Source organism: Chamaea fasciata, unplaced genomic scaffold (assembly GCF_029207755.1).
Source record: "Chamaea fasciata isolate MVZ Bird 193981 ecotype frontalis unplaced genomic scaffold, bChaFas1.0.hap1 SCAF_10, whole genome shotgun sequence".
In the NCBI taxonomy this organism is placed as follows: domain Eukaryota; kingdom Metazoa; phylum Chordata; class Aves; order Passeriformes; family Sylviidae; genus Chamaea; species Chamaea fasciata.
In genome coordinates, this window is record NW_027094095.1 from 22375385 (window position 1) to 22394799 (window position 19415).

The window sequence follows — 19415 nt, forward strand, 5'->3', positions numbered from 1 at the left end:
TACTGATGTGGACATCACTAAGATCCACAGATCAGGTGGAAGGCTGAATTGCCATTTGTGTGACTGTCTGCTTGTAAAACAGAGTTAGTGGCAGTGCCTGAGGCATAAAACAGCCTGGATGCTGAACAACCACAGGTCGGTAGGTCTTGCCAGCAGCTTTCTGATGAGTCCTGGAGCCAGACCTAGCTGTAATGTGAGAGACTGCAATTGTATCACCCAAAGTTTTGTTATCTACCTCCTGGACTTAAATTCCTGCTCCACTTGTACTTTTCACAAAGCAGATTTCCTCTTGCCATCAGATAAGACACTTGCACGTGGCCGAGGTGACATTTTAGGTGGTTTGAGTTTGCCTACAAGTGGCTGCCTCCCCAGTTCATCTGTACAAAAAACACAAACAGGAACAGTTGTCCTGGCCGAAACCAGTTGGCTTCTCACACTGTGTGATGAGGCTGAAAGGCATGGAGGAGGGCTCAGATTGTGCTGTGAGGTATCAGGCTCCTGGTGCTCCAGGCAGGTTTCAACAACAAGCCCAGCCAGCAGCAAGTGAATGCACTGAGACGTGGTGTCCCAGCGTGGCCTCTTTGCCAGCAGGCAGTGCTGGCTGGCTGTGGGCAGGGGCTCGCTCACACATTTGGCTGCCTCTGCCAGGGCTGAGCCTTCCTAGCAAGGGGCTGTGTTGGTAGAAGTGACACTGCTGCATGGCAGGGGCCAAGCCCAGGGCCACCAGCTGACATGCCACATGTGGAACTGTTTCCAGCACATTGGGGGATCCTGGCTCTCTGGCTCAAACACACGCTCAGCCCTGCTCTCACAGCTCTCTGTGTGCCACCATCATTCCCACTGCTGCTTTCTGGAACTGATGCTTTTTTCCTTTTACAAGGCTTTGTAACCCTTATTCCCAGTGCCACTTTTCAGTTTCTGCTTTTACAGTAGCTGAAGCCAAGCACTGAGTTGTTTCGGGGCAACATCATTTCAGTTTAGAGACAGGGCCTTATGCATTTCCAGAGTCCCAAAGAGTGCCAACACAGTTCTCCGGTGTGGTCCTGTTCCCAAAAGCTGTGTAGCCTTTCCAGCCTTCAGGTAACAGTGTCACTGGAAGCAGAGGAAGTCAAAGGCTTCTTTTGAACACAGGTTACAAGGTAATACCTGCATGAAGTTTCTTTAGCAGCTTTAACTGTCATCATACCTGTACACTGAGGGGATGGAAGTGGCTTGTAAACATGCAGTAGCAGCAAGAAAGAGAATTCCAAAATGTGCTGGAGATCTAGAGAGGGACCTTCAGTGCCTTGAACCTCTTGTCAGCCCACTGTGTGCACGTCACGCCTAGGGCTGTCAGTGCCACACAGCAGTCATAGCTGAGAGCTGCTTGTCCCAGACAGGGCAGGGCAGGACAGGACAGGACAGGACAAGCTGGATGACAGGAGGGCCACATGCACATTGTGCATGATGTATGCAACCAGTGTTTTGCAGGCAAGTTCCCACAGTTTGGCAGTGGGTAAAGTGGATTTCGATACCTATGACAGAGTGCCCTCAGTGGGCTCATGGGGCTGATGCTTTGTTGGTTTGAGGCCATTTCAGGGAGGCTCCTGTAGAGTGATTTTGTCATGGTCCAGATTTTATTTAGAGCTCAGATTACCTGCTGACCAGAGCACTGTGCCAAAATCATGTACTCTGATTCTTGTCCTGTTGGGAGATTTTGGGGAAAGTTGCTTTTCCCTGTTCTGTTTGGGCGCCATGGTGTGACAAACCATTTCCTGCTTTCATTAAGTGCTTCAATAGTCCCAGCAAAAGGGAGTGATGGCAGGTGCTGTGATCCCAGCTCAAGCTTGCTGCAGGGAACACATCTGGGTGCGCTGACACTGGCTAATAGCAATCACTGCTCTGAAGTGCCTGCTGGGAGATGTGGCCGTTTAACCCTTCACATTGTATTAGTGTAACCTTTAGCAGGTGATTTCTTCTTGATAGAGCTAGCAGGAACAAGAACCAGCTTTGATAGGGATGATCCTGGGGTCTTTCAGCTGCATGCACCCCCATACACTGCCATGGCCTGGCAGGGAGCTGTGTGTGGTGGGTACATGTCATGCCGTTGTGTCCTCTGCCAGCTCTGTTCGCTGTCACAGACCATCACCAGTGCTGTGCTGTTGGGCTTCTGTGTGCAGTAGCTTGGGAGGGCACATCTGCCCAAGAGATCTGGATTGCCCAGATCTCACCATGCCAAAAAACTTCCCCCAGCCCATGGGCAAACTTTCTACCTCAGGTACATGGGTCTGACCCTGCTGCTTCAGCTTTACGTTAGAGAAGGTCCTTGGTGTGCAAGGGCTCTTCTGATCTACAGCAGGATCTGTGTCCTTGGCAGTCTCCCAAGCATGAGGGACAGGAGCATGCTTGGCCAGGGTAGTTGCTGACCTCCTGTCTCTCTCACTCTCTTCCAGTCCTGGACGCACAACATCCAGCGGGAGAAGGAATTTCTGAGAAAGCTGGTGAAAGCCCGAGTCATCACTGACCTAACCAGTGGGATCTGAGTGGCTGCAGCCACAGCGTCCAAGGGAGGAGATGAAGACACGCTGCAGCTCTGGGAGCAGGCACTGGCAGCCCCCTGCAAGAATCCCACCTCACTGAAGATCACAGAGATGCCCCGGTGCTCTGGGAAGACCCTCTTGCCAGTCTGCACGAGGGTTACATCTCCCACCTCCAGGCCTAAACCTGGCAGGAGGTGGGCAAGGGGCTGAGTGGACAGTTCTTGAACTCTTCATCACAGACAGATCTTCTGCATCCTGAATTAGACAGGAAAGACTCAGGAGAGAGAAGAAAGGTTTGTGAATAAAATGATTAGTGCCAAATGGGAGGTGATGCTGCCCCAAGGCAGTAAAGCCTGAATGTACAAAGTATTATTTTTTAAAAGACTGCTGGAACAATACTAGAAATACCAAGGTACAAGGCAAAGTCTGCTTGTGCACAGCCCTGCGAAAAACCTGGCCTCTTCTTGCTCCATCTGCATTGTCACCGGCCTCAGACCTTTTCCCAGGAAAACAAATCCATCCAAAGCTTCGGTGTCATTGGTGCTGCTACAATTCGAAGGGAGAATAATGGCTTCCTCTTATTCTCCACTTGGAACTTCTGGATGGAGATGAGCATGGGTTTGTTTTTCTGCATTTTTTCTCACTTCCTCCACAGAGGCAGCAACAGCAGCAGCCACTGACTTGGCTGTGTTTTTCATAGCCATTTGCTCTGCCTCTGCCCTGACCCCGAGGTGGAGCAGGGAGCTGGTGGCTTTCTCTGCCTACAGCAGACCCTCCCCACCTTCCTGCCTGACACGATGCAGAGGAGCCTGCCCCGTTGTGCTCAAGGCTTTCAGGTCTCTTGGTTTGTGCCTGCTGTGCAGGGTTCCCGTGGAGTCCGTGCAGACTGGTGTCACTGTTTCTGGACAGCATCTCACTTTGGTTTGGTGTGGGAGGGGAGTAATTTATTCTTTGGAAGGAGGTCAGATCTTGAGCAGAGATCTCAAGCTTTACATTTTGAGAGCGGACTGCTGAAGATGTTTGTTTTACGTTCCAGACGCGATCATGTTCCCTATTTAAGCGACGTATGACCTCAATGATGATGGAACCTGATGGGAACTCTCACCCTCTGCTCAGCCCTTGCTCACTCCATTTCCAAGCTCCTCCTGTGCTGCTCTAGCACTGCTGCTCCTCCTACTCTCAGGAGCATATCTTTCCTTTGCCGTCCCAAGATGCACTATTTGCACATTTGATTTGTATACGTATTTCAGAGGAGCTGGAATAAACTGATCAACATGGCCAAGTGCGAGGGCAGCAGGGTGGTCTCATCCACCTGAAGAGCATGGGCAGAAGGGAGATTGCCAAGGCAATGAACAGTCACATGTGGAAAGTGGCTCCTGTGCTCTCCTAGCCTGGAGCAGGCTGGAGTGCACCCACAGGCACTGTTCCAGTACTTGGGTGTCAAGGCACACAGCCAGCCGGTGCTGGGGTCAGGGGAGGGGGATCCCAGAGGGGTGTGGGTTGTGCTCATGGTCCTGGCACTGTGTCTGACATAGCCCACGGATTGCAGTTTGCCTTGCTCTGGGCTGAAGGGAGCATGACCCTGGAATGGGCAAGGAATGCTGAGAGCAGGGCTCGCATGGCAGTGACTGTGACTTTGGACCTGAGACCCTCAGGGGGGTGTGCAGGAGGGGCAGCAGTGACCCAGGTGTGGGGCAGATGAGCAAACTGTGTAGAATGGTTTGAGACCAGGCTGCAGACAGAGGCAGCTCCCAGGACATGGCACTGAGTGCTGCTTTCAGACTGGTGTGGGATGCATCCCTCAGGAGCCTCTCCTGCCTGCTGTGCCTGTAGCCAAGGAGCCTGCTCAGGGGCAAGTCCTGCCCAGCTACTTGTTGTGGCTGCTGTTTCCCTTGTTATCTGGGAGCAGCTCAAAGATCCTGCTGCTTCTGGGCTGCAGAAGCATGCTGGGAGGCTCTCCTTCCCTTTACCCTTCCCATGTTCTATCCCCACTTCTCTGCTCTTCTAGCCCCCAGGGACATGCCTCCTGTCAGGATGCTCTGTGAGGTTTCCAGCAGGTTTTTGAGCATATGCTGTGGCAGATACTCCTTTGAAGTATCTCTCAGTTTGTTTTTTGTTCTCGTGGAGTCTGTGGGACTGGATTTCCAGGGCTCTCACCCAGGCAACACACCCTTCGCAGTTCCTGGGTGTCAGCCTGGACTTGGGACCATCTTCCATTGAGTCCCAGCTATGCTGGCAGTGGGAATGCTTGGTCTAGATCCGGCTGAGGTTGTGGCTGGGGAAAGATTGACACCCACTCTCTGTCTTGATGCTTTAACTAGCTGCCATGAAAGCTGCAGAGCTGGATCCATGGGCTGCAGTGAGCTGAGATGGCAGAGTGGGCAGCTGCATCCAGAAGGAGGAGGGAAGAGCCTTTGGTGTCTGTGCTGGGCTCCTCTCCACCCACTGGGGAAAGGATCCCCACAAAGCATAGTGATGGCATTAATTTGATTAAGACTGGTTTATTGAACACTACAAAGCTACAGGGCACTTTTATCTTCCAACTCACTGGCTCCAGGTCCAAGGCCACAGCATGGCCACTGCTCAGCTTTCCCTATCATCCCAGCTGTCCACCGCAGCCATGAACAAGTCCTGACGGGAAGTTGATCCTACAGACCAGGGAGGTGACTCCAAGTCCTTCCCTCCACCTTGACAGGGGTCTGCAGGCAGAAGAGTCCGAGTTGAATAGTTGAGTGCATGGCTCAGAGTGACTGTGGTGGGTCAGGACCACCTGTATGTAGAAGGAAAGAGCATTTGGGGACCAAGAGTCTCCTGTAGCTCACTGACACCACAAAGCAGCCCATGGCCGGGTCATGGGGCTCCAGCTCCAGGTGCAGTGCACAGCACTGGGTTTTGCTCCTGGGTGCCATTCTTTTGGCTGCCACCCCATGTGCACCTTCAGCCACCTCCCGCCCTTGAAACACTGCAGTCCTGGCAGCTCAGAGCGGTGCACGCGGGTCAGAGCAGGGTCAGTGGGACGGATGTGAGTCTTGGCCTCTCCCTTGCAGTGACTCACCTTGTCAGATTGGAAGGGAGAGCCCAGGGGAATTCTCCACAGCCTAAATATAGAGCGGGGTTGCCTGGTGCTTTGATGCGCTGTGGTGCAGAAAAGCCACTCAGGTGGCAGAGAACCTGCCTAGAGACAGCCCAGGGAAACGGAGAGATCAGAGGCCAGTGACCACGGTTGGGTTTTGCTCCAACTAGTGCAGAGAACAGGTCTGGGGAGCTGCAGGGCAGCCTGCATGTGCTGCTCTGGAGGACAGGAGCTGCCAGAGAGCTGCTGCTGCTGTGCTGACCACCCCATGGATTGCTTGTGCATTTGTAGCGGTGCCCACCACACTGGCATTGGGCTCCCACCACCAGCTCACCCTGTTTGGCCCACCCATGCTATGGCCTCAAGCTCACATATGCCAAAGGTAAGCGCCATGGCCAGGTAGCATGAGGCAGCAGTGGGATCCAGCCCAGCATTCCTCATCCCAGCATCTCTGGGCTTCCAGTGTCTCCTTCCTTAGAGGGAGAAGTGGAGAGGCCCTGCCCAGCCATGCTGTGCTACCCCTCAGTGTGAGCACTGCTAGCAGTGGGGGAAGGTGTCAGGACGGGGGGTGTCTGTGTTGAGTGGGGGCAGTTGGGTTGGGTATGGGCAGAACTGGGCACAGGCAAGGGCTTCCAGAGTGTTTGGTGGGGAGGCAGCCACCACGCTGAGCTCCACGGGCACCAGCACAGCGTGTGCTCTCGGGCTGAGCATGTCACTCACAGTATTAGAGGTGTGTCCTTCAGTGCAGGAGCCCCTTTGGGGCCACTGCCCAGCCCCTCTGGGCTCTGCTCCTTGCACAGCCTGCACAGGGTCTCGGAAAGGCCAGTGCATTTGCCGGTACTGTACCAAGCCAAGATGCAAGAACTCAATGAGTTTTTAAAATAAGTTTTAGTTTCTGCATTTTTTTTTAAATTTCCCCTCTAGGCAGGGAGGGTAAGAGTCTTGCAGGCTCCTCCAAGCCGGCTTATGTCACATCAATTCTGTCATATCACAGAAGCAATAAAGCTATCAAACAAGCTTGGCTGGCCTCTTTCTTCTGCTGCCTTGGGCCTTTTTTATGGGAGACAGAGGGATTCCCCTGGTTGGGCTGTCCCCTGCCTGGTTTCACTGCTGACTCCAGAACAGTAATCCAGCTGCCAGGAGCTGCAGCTGGCCAATGCCAGTGGCCTGGTGCTGGGGACAGGAGAGGGCTGTGCTCCTCCTTGCAGGTGACTTTCAGGGGTGGGAGAGGGGATTGCAGGTTGGGTTCATTTAACGTTGGAAGCACAGGCATCAGAGCTTGTCCTGCCTGTGACAAGCTGCCTGTGACTGACTGCTCTCTTGGGGACTCCCTGCTAGCAAGATGACTTCCCGCCAAGGGTCACAGCAGCAACCGGGCTGGGTGCGGCCCTGACAAAGGCAGGTGTCCAGCCAAGTGACCTTCTCACCACAGTATCTTGGAAAAGGAAATGGTTTGGGAAGCCAGAGGCCGAGGCTGTGACCAGCTCTCATACCTGCCAAGTCTCAGCTGGAGCAGTGTAACCCCTTAGGCAAACCCTGGTGATGCCACTGGGCTCCCAGAGCCACAGGATATGTTGGGGACAGTCCCATCGCCTGGAGGCATGGGAAGGCTACTTCCAGGTGTGTGACTGGTCTGCCACACCTCCCAGTTTCTAAACAACAAGGTTGTTGCTAGCACCAATGGGGCACCAGAGAAGCAACTGCCCAGCCCTCCCTGATGCGTGGTTGCAGGTTTCAAGGAGATGCTGGAGTAGCTCAAATCCTCCTTCCATCCCTCCTCTCTTCCTAGCCTTTAAAGAGCAGGACCACCACTGCCATCAGGCTGAGCCAGCCCCAGGGGTGGCCTATGCCCTGTCCTCGTCTTGGGAGGGCTGAGGAGGAAAAGAGCACAGAGCCTAGGACTAGGGCATACAAGGATGTTCAGGTCGGCTGAGACGAGACTTGTTCAGAGATATCCCTGAAAGAGCCACGTCACTGCTGGGATGGGACGCAGCCTGCGTCACAGCCCTCTCCCACGTATGTTTTGTCACACCCAGCCGTGGTCTCGGACAGCAGTCACGGCATGCTCAGTCCTGCCATCTGTCTGGTCTGCATCACCCCCATCCTGCCACATGCAAGGGTGGCATCTTTAAGGACAGGTGTCACAGCAAGTCCTGGCTCGACTCGGCAGGGCTTATTCCAGACTAGACAAGGCATCTGGGGGTGGAGGAGGTGGAGGAGCATGGGCTGGCAGGGGCAGGTCACCCCTCTGTCTGGAGACCTGTGGGGCTGGAACCTTGCCCTGCACCCCAGTACCCTGTGCAGCCTGACCCATGCTCAGCATGAACCAGGGAAGAGCCAATACTCAGGGGAGCCCAAGGGGGGAGATTGAGGCACATAGCTGGGACATGCCACCACAATTGTGGGGGGACAGGGAGGAGGTGTTGCTGGTAGGACAGGAACTGCAGGCTTATGTTTCCCAGGACAAGAAGAAAGGGCAGAGGAGGGAGCCAGTGCCTCCAGGTGTCTGGGATAGCAGTCTTTGAAGGGGGCACACCTGGATGAGGACAGAGGCCAGGCTTTTCACAACCACCTCTTCCGCATGACTGGGAACACTGGGCTCACCTGTGTGAGGTCCCCAGGATACCCTGTGCCATGTCTCACATAGCCCCCTGAATACGACCAGCATCACATCCTCAGAACTTCCTGGTTGTGTCCTGGGGACATGAAGACCTCCCCAACCTGTAGGGAAGATGGGAGAGGGTGGGATAACCCCTCTGCTGAGCCAGCACCTGAGGCTGTCTCCAAGCCCTGAGGGTTATCAGTGGGGAAGGCAGCTCTTCCCTTCATTGGCAGCCCTCTCTTCCTGGGCAGCTTCCCTAGTGTGGGCAAGGCTGTGGCCAGACCCAGCTCCATGGGGACAGCCAGGCAACCTGGAACAGGACGTGTCACTCACATTGTAATTTTCCAAGCAGGCAGCTGCATTAGTCTGTAGCCCTGCAAAGCAGAGGATCCAGTTTCCTGTCACTCGCCCCCCGCAGTTCCTCTACCACAGGGGTGCACCTCCAAAACTCTGATGGGCCAAAGGGATCCACGGACACTGCCTCTGATGCCCACGAGGACATCTCAGATGGGAGCAGGCCCAGTCCCACGGCAGAGCCCACACTCCCACCTAGTCCCGCTAGCAGTCAGGGAGCCACCCATATACATGGCCTAGGTCAAGATGCTTGTGCCAGGACAGGAGTGGGGAGGAAAAGAGGGGAGCCGGGGCCACACGGTGCCGCTCCAGGGCAGGTGAAGCAGCTGATCCGGGCCGCGTGCCACCTCCGCTGTTCCTGCTCGCGGTGGCACGGACGGCTTAGTGGGCGCCGCCTATGCCCGCACACTCCCTGGCAGGTGATGTCGCAGGAGGACGCGGGAGTTGTCACCCCCGCGCTGGATAATCCGAGGAGATGAGAGCAAGCGAGGCGGCGGCTCCGCAGGTGGCTGCAGGAGCGGCCGTCCGACCCTTCTGCGGCACCGCGGGGCCCAGGCTGCCGGGTGGCCGGGAGGAGGTTAAAGCCACGCGGGTGGCCCGGGGTCGGGGCTACCTGGGGACCGGCGTGCAGCCGTGGCACAGCCGGCGACCGAGCCGCTGGCCCCGCTCCAGCCGGGGAGTTGCATAAGCCCGGGGAGTTGCGCCCAGGCGGCGGAGCGCCGCCGGGGCAGGTGACACGGCCGGCGGCACCGCGGGGCGCGCGGCCCGTCCGGGCGCCCTCGGACCCCGCAGCCATGAGGGCCGGACCGGGGGGGCTCGTCTGGCCCGGGGCGCGTCCCGGCGATCAGCTCCGGCCAGGGGAGCACGTGTGAAGCGGGACCGAGCGGAGGCGGCTCCGGGATTTGGCACGTTCGCAAGGAGCACTCGAGAGCCCCGGGATGGACGCGGAGGGCCCCGGGCGGTGACGTAAGGACTCGCACGGGCTCCGCTCGGCTCGCCAGCCGGCCCCCATGTCCCCGGGGCCAGCGGCGGCCCCGGCGGAGGGAGGCAGGGCGACGGCAGAGGTAAGGAGCCCGGTGGCGGGCGGCCCAGCCGAGGAGGACGGTGGCGCGGGGCGCGGGCGGGCGGGAGGCCGGGCTCCTCCTCCGGCGCGGCCGGACACGAGCGCCGGGCACACCGGTGACCCGAGTCAGCTCGGGGTGCTTGGGACGCCGGCCGGCCCCGCCGCTGCCGTGAGCTGCCGGGATGGCTCTGACCCTGCCCGACAACCCATTCCCGTCCGATCCCCGAGTGTGCAAGGGGTCCCCCGCGGGGCTCTGCCCTCCGACGCGGGGCGTGGGATCCCCGCGTGGCTCTGCTCCCATAGCGCTCCGGGAAGGGCTGAACCCTTTCCCGAGGATGTCCGTGTGTCCGTCCTGGTAGCGCTGTGACCGGGCTGTCGGAGCAGGGAGCACCGATCACGGGGCGTCCGTCCGGGCTGCGAGTCCACCTGCCCGGGGGTCGACCGACGGGCAGGTGGCGGTAGCGGGGGTCGGGTGCCTCCGGGGGTCCCGGTGCTGTTCCCGGCAGGGTGCGAGTTTCCGCGGGAGCTCGGAGGCGGTGCGGATCACGGCGAGAGCCGGTGCTGAAGCGGGTTGGGCTGCCGTTCCTGCTGCTGGCGGGATTCCGGTGCCCTCCTGATCCCGGTGCGGTCCAGGCGCCCGTGCGGGTCGGAGTGCCGGTGCCACTAGGTGCGGATCGGGGTGCCGGTTGGAATCCTGGTGCCAGCGCGAGTCGGGGTCCCGGTGCCGGTTCCCGCCCCGCCGGTCAGGTGACGGTGGCTGGAATTTGACACCGGCAGCGACGACGGGAGCGGGATGGAGCCGCCGCTGCCCCGCACTGCGCGTCCGCCTGACGCCGCCGGCACCGCACCCCGAGACGCAGCGGGAGCGGCACCGGGAGCAGCGGCGGGAGTCGGTGCCGGCGGGGCAGCGCCGGCCCCCGCCAGCGCCCCGCCCCGGCGCAGCGGCGGCGGGCGGCGGGGGGCGGCGGGGAGCGGAGGCGATGCGGGACAGCGGCGGCCCGGGGGATGGTCCCCGCCGCGGGCACGGTGAGTGCGGGCCGGGGCGGCGGGCGACAGCGCCCGCCCCAGCCTGCCGGCGGCCCCGAGTCTCGGCGGAGGCTCGTACCGGGACTACGGGGGGGACGAGGGGAGCCCGCTTCGCCGCCCACCTCTCGGCAATATTCGAGGGTCGGTGAGGGGTCTCGGGCCGCTCCCGGGCAATCCCCTCCGGTCGGCTACCGGGGTGCCGAGCCCGACCCGGCGGAGGGAAGCGCTGGGGGCCGCGGCGGGGCCGGGGTTCCCTGCCGGGGCGGGGAGAGGGGGCACCCCGCTGCGGGCGCCCGGGGGGCACGGAGACGGACTCTCCCGCCTCTTCCCTGGGTTACCGCCCGGCCCGTTGGGCACGTCGGACAGGTGTGCGCCCCGGGCGGTGGGCAGGCGAGAGGCAAGGGGCGGGGGTTCCCTGTGCCCCCAGGCTCTGCTGTCCCTGAGTTGGAGCCGAGTTTGGTCTCTGCCGTGTGTCCCACTTGTCCAAGCCCGGCCAAGGATTTGCGGGGCGGGTGCCTGCTCCTCATCATACGTGGGGTTGGTTTCTGAGCCCCATTACTTCTTCTGCCAGAGTCAGCGCGGAGGGATGCAGGGCCCGTGCCGATGCCCGCAGGTGCCCGAAGGTGTCTCTGGGCATCCCCCCGCGCTTCCAGGTGGGACCCGCGGCTGCTGGGCTGGCACAGATACTCCGAGAGCCGAGACATTCGCCGCAGGCCTGGGGCACCCGCTGGGCCCGCGTGGATGCACTTCGCGAGTGTCTGCTGCCTCCCCCGGAGGCCTGGTGCAGCCACGGGACATCCTCCCCCAGCGCCCCGTGCACAGGGCAGGCAGCGGGGCTCTCGCTGGGCTCTGCACGAGTGAGTGTGAGGTGGCTTGCTCAGGGATTGCACCAGCAATTGCTGTTGCTTAGCCCCGGGCGGGAGTCACATGTGGTGGGGGTCCAGGCAGGTGCTCACATGGATGGGCTCGGTTCCTACCCTGGGAAAAAAAGCAAACAAACAAACAAAAAACCCTCCTGTGTCTATGAATCGCCCGGCAGGGCTCTGGCAGTAGTGTCTGGGGCAGATCTCAGCCAGATTTCCCTGTACGGGACATGGGGGTCTGCTGTGGGATGTGCAGGTCTGGGACCCCCGTGGGCTGCCCAGATGCTCGGCTCAGCCCTGCCCGCGCTGGACGAAAGCTGATGTCGAGCGGGGCTGCGGGGCCAGCGCGGGCTGCGGTCCTGCGCGCTCGAGGAGCTGCGCCCGTGGACGGGGCCCCGAGTCCAGGGAGGCACTGGTTCTGTTAGTCCGTCGCTTCTGCTCTGGGGCTCCCGTTGACGAAGGGAGGCTGCCCTCGTTCGGCGCCCCGCCGGCAGCGCTCCCGCTGCAGAGTCTGGGGCCGTGCTGCCGCCGGACGGGAGAAGCCTGAATTGCAGTGGCTGATCCGTTCCGTTCCGTCCCGTCCCGCCGGGATGCTGGAGCCGAGGGGCCGTAGCGGGGCGGCCGGCCGCGGAAGCGAGGACCGGGGAGTCCGTCTCTTCCCAGTAGGGCGCAGGGACCCTCGCCTGGCCTCTCCGGCGGTGCCGGCCTGGGAAATCCATGACCTGGCGGCAGCGGCTGGCGTGGGGCCACGGGCCGCCCCGGGAGCGAAGTGCAGCGTGCGCTGTGTTTGGCCAGGCTGTGGGGACCGGGGGGGCCGGTGCGAGCCCTGCCGGCACCGGGGGCGCATCCTGCCTGGTGCGCGGCCCATAGAGGGGGCACATGGGCCTGGCAGCGCCCACTGCAGACCCGTGTCGCAGTGTGGCCAGTGCAGCGTGGCATCAGATTCCACAACTGGGACTTTGGGACCATCCCCTGCGATGCTAGAGGGACTGGAAGAAATTATGTTTTCTTCTCGACCCAGCAATACTCAGGCATGTGCTTTCACTTTTTTTTTTTTTTCTGGTCAGGGGTGCTCTCCTCAGCCTGTCCCTGTCTCCCATTTCTTCCTTTGCCACGGAAGCAACTGGGACATGCTGGGGCAAAGCCAAAGTCATAGAGGGGATGGAGGAACTCCTGGATGCAGAATGTAACTAAGCTCCAAGGGGACAGTCCCATCCTGAGAGATAGGGTATGCAGTAGATGGACCAAGATGGATACAACCCCATTTAGAACCACTTCTAAAGCACTTCAAAGCCAGGGTATCCTAGCTTTGGACACCGGGACACCGGGACACTCCTGCACCGCAGGGGGGAGCTGGGGAAGGAGGCAAAGATATGGCTACAGACGGGAGTTGCCCCATCACCTCCTGGGAGACATCACTCCCGTGAGACCATGCTTGCTGCTTCACTGGGACCACTCACAGCAGGGATGCAGTTCCTTTCTGCATGTCCGGGCAGTGGATGCCAAGCAGTGGCGTTGGGGTGAATGACTACAGTGAGCCTAGCATGGTGCTCCACACCCTGCTTTGTCCGCACAGGACCTGCCTGACCATCCTGCCCCTTGCAGTCCCACTCATCCAGGCTGCTCAGGGGTTGTGCGTCCTGGCTTGGCACAGGCAGCAGCCTGGGGAGCCAGCACAGGGCCAAGGGGTGGCTGCACCCAAGAACCCTGTGCTAATGGATTTGGAGTTTCCAAGGTCAGGCTCCCACTGTGAGCAAGAAAAACATTCCCAGGGAAGGGCCATGGGAAAGGGCCCCCCCGCACAGCAGTCCCAGCCCCAGCCGCTGCCTCATAGCCCAGCCTGGCATCCCAGGCTGTTCACAAAAGGACATGGCTGCATGGCCCCTGAGGAGGGGTGCTGTACAAAGGCTGGGCTGTCCAAGCTGCCCAGTCTCTTGGAAGGGGTGTTCGGTGTGGTGAGGATGCCTGACTATGCTAGGAGAGGAGAGGGGTAGGGGTGGGCCATGAATGGGGTGCAGGAGGTGTTGTGAGGTTGTGAGGGGCAAGGGAGGAAATGGCATGCCTAGCCAGGGCAGGGGATGCGTGTGCCAACTCCCAGCCAGCCAGCTCCATACCCACCCTGTATGGGCACTGACCCCAACCTCTGTACTTGCAGCTAGCATGGACCAGCGACAGGGGCCACCAGAACGAAGGCCTGCAGGACCCGCCACGCACCCGCAGCCCAAGGTGAGCCCAGGTCTGTCTGGCTGCAATGGCCAGGACTACATGACCCCATCCCCACCCATCCCCAGCTCATGGAGCCTCACTCCTGGTGTGGGGACCCTGGTCCAGGCTGACCCTGCTGTGCTGTGATTTGTTGCAGGAGGGGACACTGTGGGGGTTCTTTGCCATCCTGTCACTGCTGGCTGGGCTGGCCACAGGCACCCTGCGAACACCACCCTGCAACAAGACTCTGGACGCAGCCCCCACGCCACGGGGCATGGCCACTGCCAGCCTGTCTGTGGAGGACGGTGTGGAGGCACCACTTGGTGCTGCCTGGAGCCAGCTGAACGGTGCGTTTTGGGACAGGCCCCCCAGGCCTGGGCATGGTAGTCCCGTGTGTGGGGCATGGGCAGGTTGAGAGCCCCATGTGGGGCCGTGGCTGCACTTTGGGGCTGGACTGAGGGGATCTCAACACATGGAGCCCTGAGCTCCATGCTGGGTATGTGGCAGAGCCCTAGAAATGAGAAGATTCTTGGCTGGAAGAATCTTTCCACACACCCACAGACCCTCTCAGGCACTAGCCCTTGCCATGGTGGGTGATCAGGAGGGATCTGTAGGTCACAGAGGGGACCAGCAGGCTGAGAAGGAGGGCAATGGGTGCAGGATGTGTCCTGATGGCACCATCTCATCCATGTGCAGGGGACAACACGACAACAGGTAGCCCAGGCACGGCAGAGCTGGCGGAGGACCTGCTGCTGCGTGCTGAGCGCTCACCATCAGGCACCAGCAAGGGCAAAAAGGAGAATCGGAAAAACTCACGGAGCAACCGTGGGCGCAACTGCCACATCCGCAACCTGATGGTGAAGGTGCGTGACCTGGGCCTGGGCTTCAACTCGGACGAGATCGTGCTCTTCAAGTACTGCAGTGGGTCCTGCCACCGGGCACGCAGCAACTATGACCTGACGCTGGGCAGCCTGCTGCGGCAGCAGCTCATCACCCCGGGGCCACAGGAGCGGGTCCTCAGCCACCCCTGCTGCCGACCCACGCGCTATGAGGCTGTCTCCTTCATGGATGTGGAGAACACATGGCAGACAGTGGAGAAGCTCTCAGCGGCTGAGTGCAGCTGTATTGGCTGAGGAGGGGGCTGCTGGCTTGGCCCCAGCTCAACACATGCCGACAGACTCCAGCTTGCCACATGTAGTGAGTGGCACTGTTGCCCAGAACAAGGGTCTGGCAGAGGCTGGTGCCCCTGTTATTATGTGGCCACAAAGAATCGAGGTGAGGTGGAGTCATGACTGGGGTGTGGGTGGCCAAGCCCGCTCCTGCTCAGTGCCAAGCAGCTGGTGCCACTGGCTACATGGGGTCCTGCCCAGGTGCCCTGGCTCAGCCCTGGGAGACGAGCTGAAGAGAGTATGGACCATCCCCATCGCTCCCAAGGGTCTGCCAAGCCCAGTGTCCATCAGCAGCACTGCTGCACCTGTGCTTCAGGGGCCAAGCATCGCCCAAGCTTCAGAGGGGGCAAAACGTCCTTGTCCCCTCGGGCACCCTGGGGTCAGTGCTGCAGGGAGGCAGTGTCCCTGAGGGCAATTTGCACCAGTGTGGAGTGGGAGCCTGCACCCGGACCAGCAGCAGCCCCTATATTCTGCAGGGTGTTTGGTCATGGACACCCATTGGGACCCCCACCCCTGCCTGGTTCCCAGGGTAGTGGCAGGGTCCTCCCGCTGCTCCATGGTGCTGTGGCACTAAACTATTTATTACTCTAAATTATTTATTTATTGTTCTCGAGCGGCAGCTCCTATTTATGACTTTGGGCCCCCGGGGGCCGGGTGTAATTTAACCCCAGCGCTGCACTGAAGCCCTGGGCAGCGCCCCGTGCACCCCGCACCCTTTTTCTATTATTTGTAAAATTTGAGGGATAAACTCTATTTTTGTACAGTCGCCTTTTCCTGTAGCAATAAAGCGATGGGCTGCGCGTCCCAACCCCTGCGTGTGCCCGTGATGGGGACGGGGACCCGAGGCGGCAGCGGGAGGGAGCGGAGCGGCGCTGCGGGCGGCTCCCGCCGGCAGTGCCCGCCCCGCGCGTGGGGAGCGCTGCCGCCCGGCAGGGGACGCGCGGGGGCCGGGACTACCGCTCCCGGCGTGCGGCGCGGCGCTGCGGCAGGTCCTGGGCTGCCCGGCCGCGCCTGCGGGGCCGCGGGGAGAGGCGAGGCGGGGCCGGAGAGAAGCGGAGCGGGGCTCTGGGGCTGCTCGGGGAGTCCCGCGGGCGCCTCCCGGCCCGACCGCCGCGCCGAGCCGCGCCGCCCCGGTGCCGCCGCCCCCGTCGGGCGGGGAGGCGGGTCCCGCCGCGATGCGGCTGCCCGTGCGCCGCCGCTGTCGCCCGCCCGCCGCCGCCTCCTGAGCGCCGCCGCAGCCATGGAGCGGAGGGCGGAGGCGCCGCCGCCGCAGGGCCTCGACTTCACCGTGGAGAACGTGGAGAAGGTGAGCGAATCCCGCCGGCCCGGCCGTGGCGGGGCGGGGGGGGGGCGGGGGCTCGGCGGCGGGATGCTGATGGTGCCGCGGTGCTGCGGGGGATGCGGCTCGGGGAGCGGGGGGGCACCTGCTCGGCGCTGCCGGGCACGGCGAGGGCGGCGGGCGGCGTCCCCTGTGCCTGCCCGCCCTGCCGCTAGTGGGGGTCCGGGACGTGGGGCTGGAGGGGGAGCCGCCGGGGCAGCCCGGGCAGGGAAAATGATGTGGCAGGAATAGAAGCAGAAGGGAGGGGTTGTGTCTGTTTCTGACTGGCGTCCTCTAGGTCGCCAGCTGCAGCGCTGGGCAGGGAGAGTCCGCGGGTCTGGTCCTGGCTACTGAACCAGCTGCATCAATGTGAAGCCTATTATCAGCGTCTCCATTAGGCAGGGAAGGAAGGAACTTTTGCCAGATGCTGGGAATTATTGGGTATTACAGTTGGGAAAAGCCTTCAGCGGGCAGATAGCCCATTGATACCTTTCTAAACCAAAAATCTGGCCCCTTTGCTCCTGCTGAAGCTCAAGGTCCTTACAGTATCTGCAGGGCAGCAGGAGTGAGGCTGATTGCTGAAATCTGGGATCCAGAGAATGGCCACGGCAAACCAAGGCCTGCTGGTATCACACTGCTGCTGGGATGAGCCCTGAGCAGCTGATGTGTGACTTGGGGTTCATCACAGAGACTAAACAGGGCATCTCAGTGAGCAAAACCATTCCCTTGCCCACCTTGGAAGTGATGGGGGCAGGGCAGCAGAGGATGCATCCCTGAAGGGCAAACAGCAAGTGCATCACTCTTTCACTTACCCTGTAGCCAGACATTCAACAGACATCCATAGCTTGGTCCTCAGATAGTTAGTGGGAATCCCAGTGTCCTCATTTTTCCTCTATAAGAATAGACTGAGATCCTTGCCAAGGCAATACTCATGCGCGTGCTGGTGGGCACATAGAATCATGGAATCATTCAGGTTGGAAAAGATCTCGGATCATCATGTCCAATGGTTAGTGCAGCCCTGCCAAGCCCACCACTAAACCATTTTCCCAAGCATTTCACACCTGTCCCTCCCCATTAGGTTGCCTGGCCTCAGAGGAGATGTCAGGTCGGGATGTCACGTTTGTCACTGGGTGCTGGTTGCCTTTGTGGCTGCAGGTGAGACACAGCCCACCTCTTCCAGGGAGACGGAGATAGAGCACAGCCAGGGGATTAACTTATGTCTGGAAAATGCTACGTTCATGCAACCTTCTGCAGCCTAATCTGCATACATCCAGGGCTGCTGGATGATTTTGCCTCTGACTCCCTTTCTTTTCATCAGACACAAACCGCTCCTTTGTTTGCACCAACAATGAGGCGCAGACTTGCCCGGGAAGGGAGGGCAGTGCCAGGGTGGGGGGCACCCGGCACAGCCTGGGTGAGGTGTGGCTGTGCTGAGAGGCAGCTCATCCTTGCCAAGCTGCTCGGGATTTAGTCTCCCAGTGCTTGGGAGGAGGCAGAGATGCCCTCTAGGATGCTTCATCTCCCCTCCCCCAGCCTGCCTCTGCCACTCCTGATCTCCGCGGGCTTTGCCATCTCAGTAGCGTCCTCTGAAGGTGCAGCTGTGGACTGCAGTGGGGCTCTGAGCTGCTGGTGGGGGACAGCAGCACGGTCCCTGAACAGGGGAAGAAGCATGGGGTGGGATCAGGAAAAGACACAGAGGTTCAACAGCTCAGAGCCTTCCTGTGTCAGTCTTTTCCAGGAAGGTCTGTGGGGTGGAAAGTGGAGGGAAGATGGGCTTTGCTGGGAGCAGGGTTGGTGGGAGGCAGGTGGGTAGAGCCACTTTGTCAGAGGTGATGCTGGCAGATGAGTGATGCTCCTACTGGCCTGGATTCTTCCACCTGCCAGGTTTTGTGCATAGCTCTATTAATAATACTGAATACTGATTAAAGTCGGGGTTTGACTCTACTCTGAGTCAGTCAGTGATAAGTGCTGGTGTTTGGAACAGCATGAGGAGCTGGTTGTCTCTTAAATCAGAGGGCTGAAGCCTTTCCAGGTCCCCTGCAGTGGAAGTCATCATGTGTGGCAGTTGTAGCTATGGCAGTCTGGGAAGACTGTGCCTGTCACACTCTTCTGACGGTTTTCATGGAGAAAATTCTGTCCCTTTTGTACCCCTGCTGTTGTTTATTATGCAGTGGGGTTTTGCAGGGCTCTGAGGTGCCTGTGTAGCTGAAGAGGATCATTGCTGTGTTTATGCATAACCAGTGCCAGCCTCCAGCTGTGAACAGTGGTTTCAGGGAGGCAGGAGGGTGCAGGTGCTGCAGGCAGGGCCAGGTCTAAAAGCCAGTGAACAGGTGCCAGGTTCAGGTGCTACACTTCAGGAACCATCTGAAAGTTGCTCCCTGTATTTTTTTTTTTGCTCTGTTTTTCCGTAGGGAGCTCTCCTGTGGCACAGGGAAGGAGTGGGGCTGCACTAGGGCTGAGCTGTTTTGATAGGGTTACTGTGTCAGCATCCCCCAGTCCTAGCTGAGGGCTGCTGTCTGCTTTTTGTTTTCTTCTGAGCCTGACCTAGATGCTACTCTGACTTCAGCACAGCCAGAGCCGGCTGGTGTGGCCACGCCGTGTGGACCTGCTGGGAGTCCAGCAGCTCTGGGCTGGCTCTGCTTCCCCTGCACCTGCTGCTGAGTGGGGCTCTGTTGCTGTGTTTGAAGGGGTTGGAGGGAAGGGAAGACTGGGAAAGCCAAGGGCTTCAGGCTGTGAAAGTGCTCAACCTTTCATTGCCTAAATGGTGCAATCTGGTTTGTGACCTGCATGTGCCTTCGTGTGCCCAGGAGCTGTCCCTTGTGTGACTGACGGCCTGGTGCTGGGGTAATGATGAAGATGGATTGCAGATGTTTATTCCAGGCTACTCTGTCCATCTTAGAGGAGCAGTGCACAGGCAGGACTTGTGCCCCGCAATCTTGGTTTCCCTCAGCACTTAATACTGCAGTATTGGACAGGAGAGGAAGAGTGTGAGACCCTCCTGACATGTTCTTAGTGCAGTTGAATCTCCTTCAGCAATATCGCCCTTTTTGAAATAAGAAAAAAGGCAGTGCCATTCCTCCATGAATTTCCCAAGTGCAGGCTCTCTCCCTCTTTTTTTGTCTAATTCCTTCCAGGTCTTTCCTCCCTTGTCCTGCCTCTGATCCTCTGGGATGTTTGTAATATTTGCTGACGTCTTTCCCCTAGCACATTAGCGGTCTGGCAT

General features: G+C 59.7%; 3 protein-coding genes across 18 annotated transcripts in view; all 3 read left to right on the forward strand.

The window, feature by feature from the left end:
- ST3GAL3 (ST3 beta-galactoside alpha-2,3-sialyltransferase 3) overlaps positions 1–6610 on the forward strand; it is a 177841-nt gene extending 171231 nt beyond the window's left edge. For all 12 annotated transcript variants that reach the window (XM_066192672.1, XM_066192668.1, XM_066192674.1 and 9 more), the window contains one exon: positions 2433–6610. In XM_066192672.1, the coding sequence (XP_066048769.1) occupies positions 2433–2522 (90 nt within the window). In that variant the 3' untranslated portion in view covers positions 2523–6610. The remainder of the gene's footprint in view (positions 1–2432) is intronic.
- Positions 6611–9530: 2920 nt separating this feature from the next.
- Positions 9531–15664, forward strand: ARTN (artemin). 3 transcript variants are annotated; one of them, XM_066193123.1, is made up of 4 exons: positions 9531–9612; positions 13656–13726; positions 13863–14052; positions 14402–15664. In XM_066193123.1, exons 2-4 carry the CDS (start codon positions 13661–13663, stop codon positions 14836–14838), a joined length of 693 nt encoding a protein of 230 aa, XP_066049220.1. In that variant the 5' UTR covers positions 9531–9612; positions 13656–13660; the 3' UTR covers positions 14839–15664. The 3 variants fall into 3 exon arrangements, with proteins under 3 accessions (XP_066049220.1, XP_066049219.1, XP_066049218.1); XM_066193122.1 differs by lacking the exon at positions 9531–9612 and adding an exon at positions 10592–10637; XM_066193121.1 differs by lacking the exon at positions 9531–9612 and having other exon boundaries at positions 13508–13726.
- A 246-nt stretch (positions 15665–15910) lies between these two features.
- IPO13 (importin 13) overlaps positions 15911–19415 on the forward strand; it is a 31990-nt gene continuing 28485 nt past the window's right edge. For all 3 annotated transcript variants that reach the window (XM_066192681.1, XM_066192682.1, XM_066192683.1), the window contains exon 1: positions 15911–16180. In XM_066192681.1, coding sequence (XP_066048778.1) covers positions 16115–16180 — 66 coding nt within the window. In that variant the 5' untranslated portion in view covers positions 15911–16114. The remainder of the gene's footprint in view (positions 16181–19415) is intronic.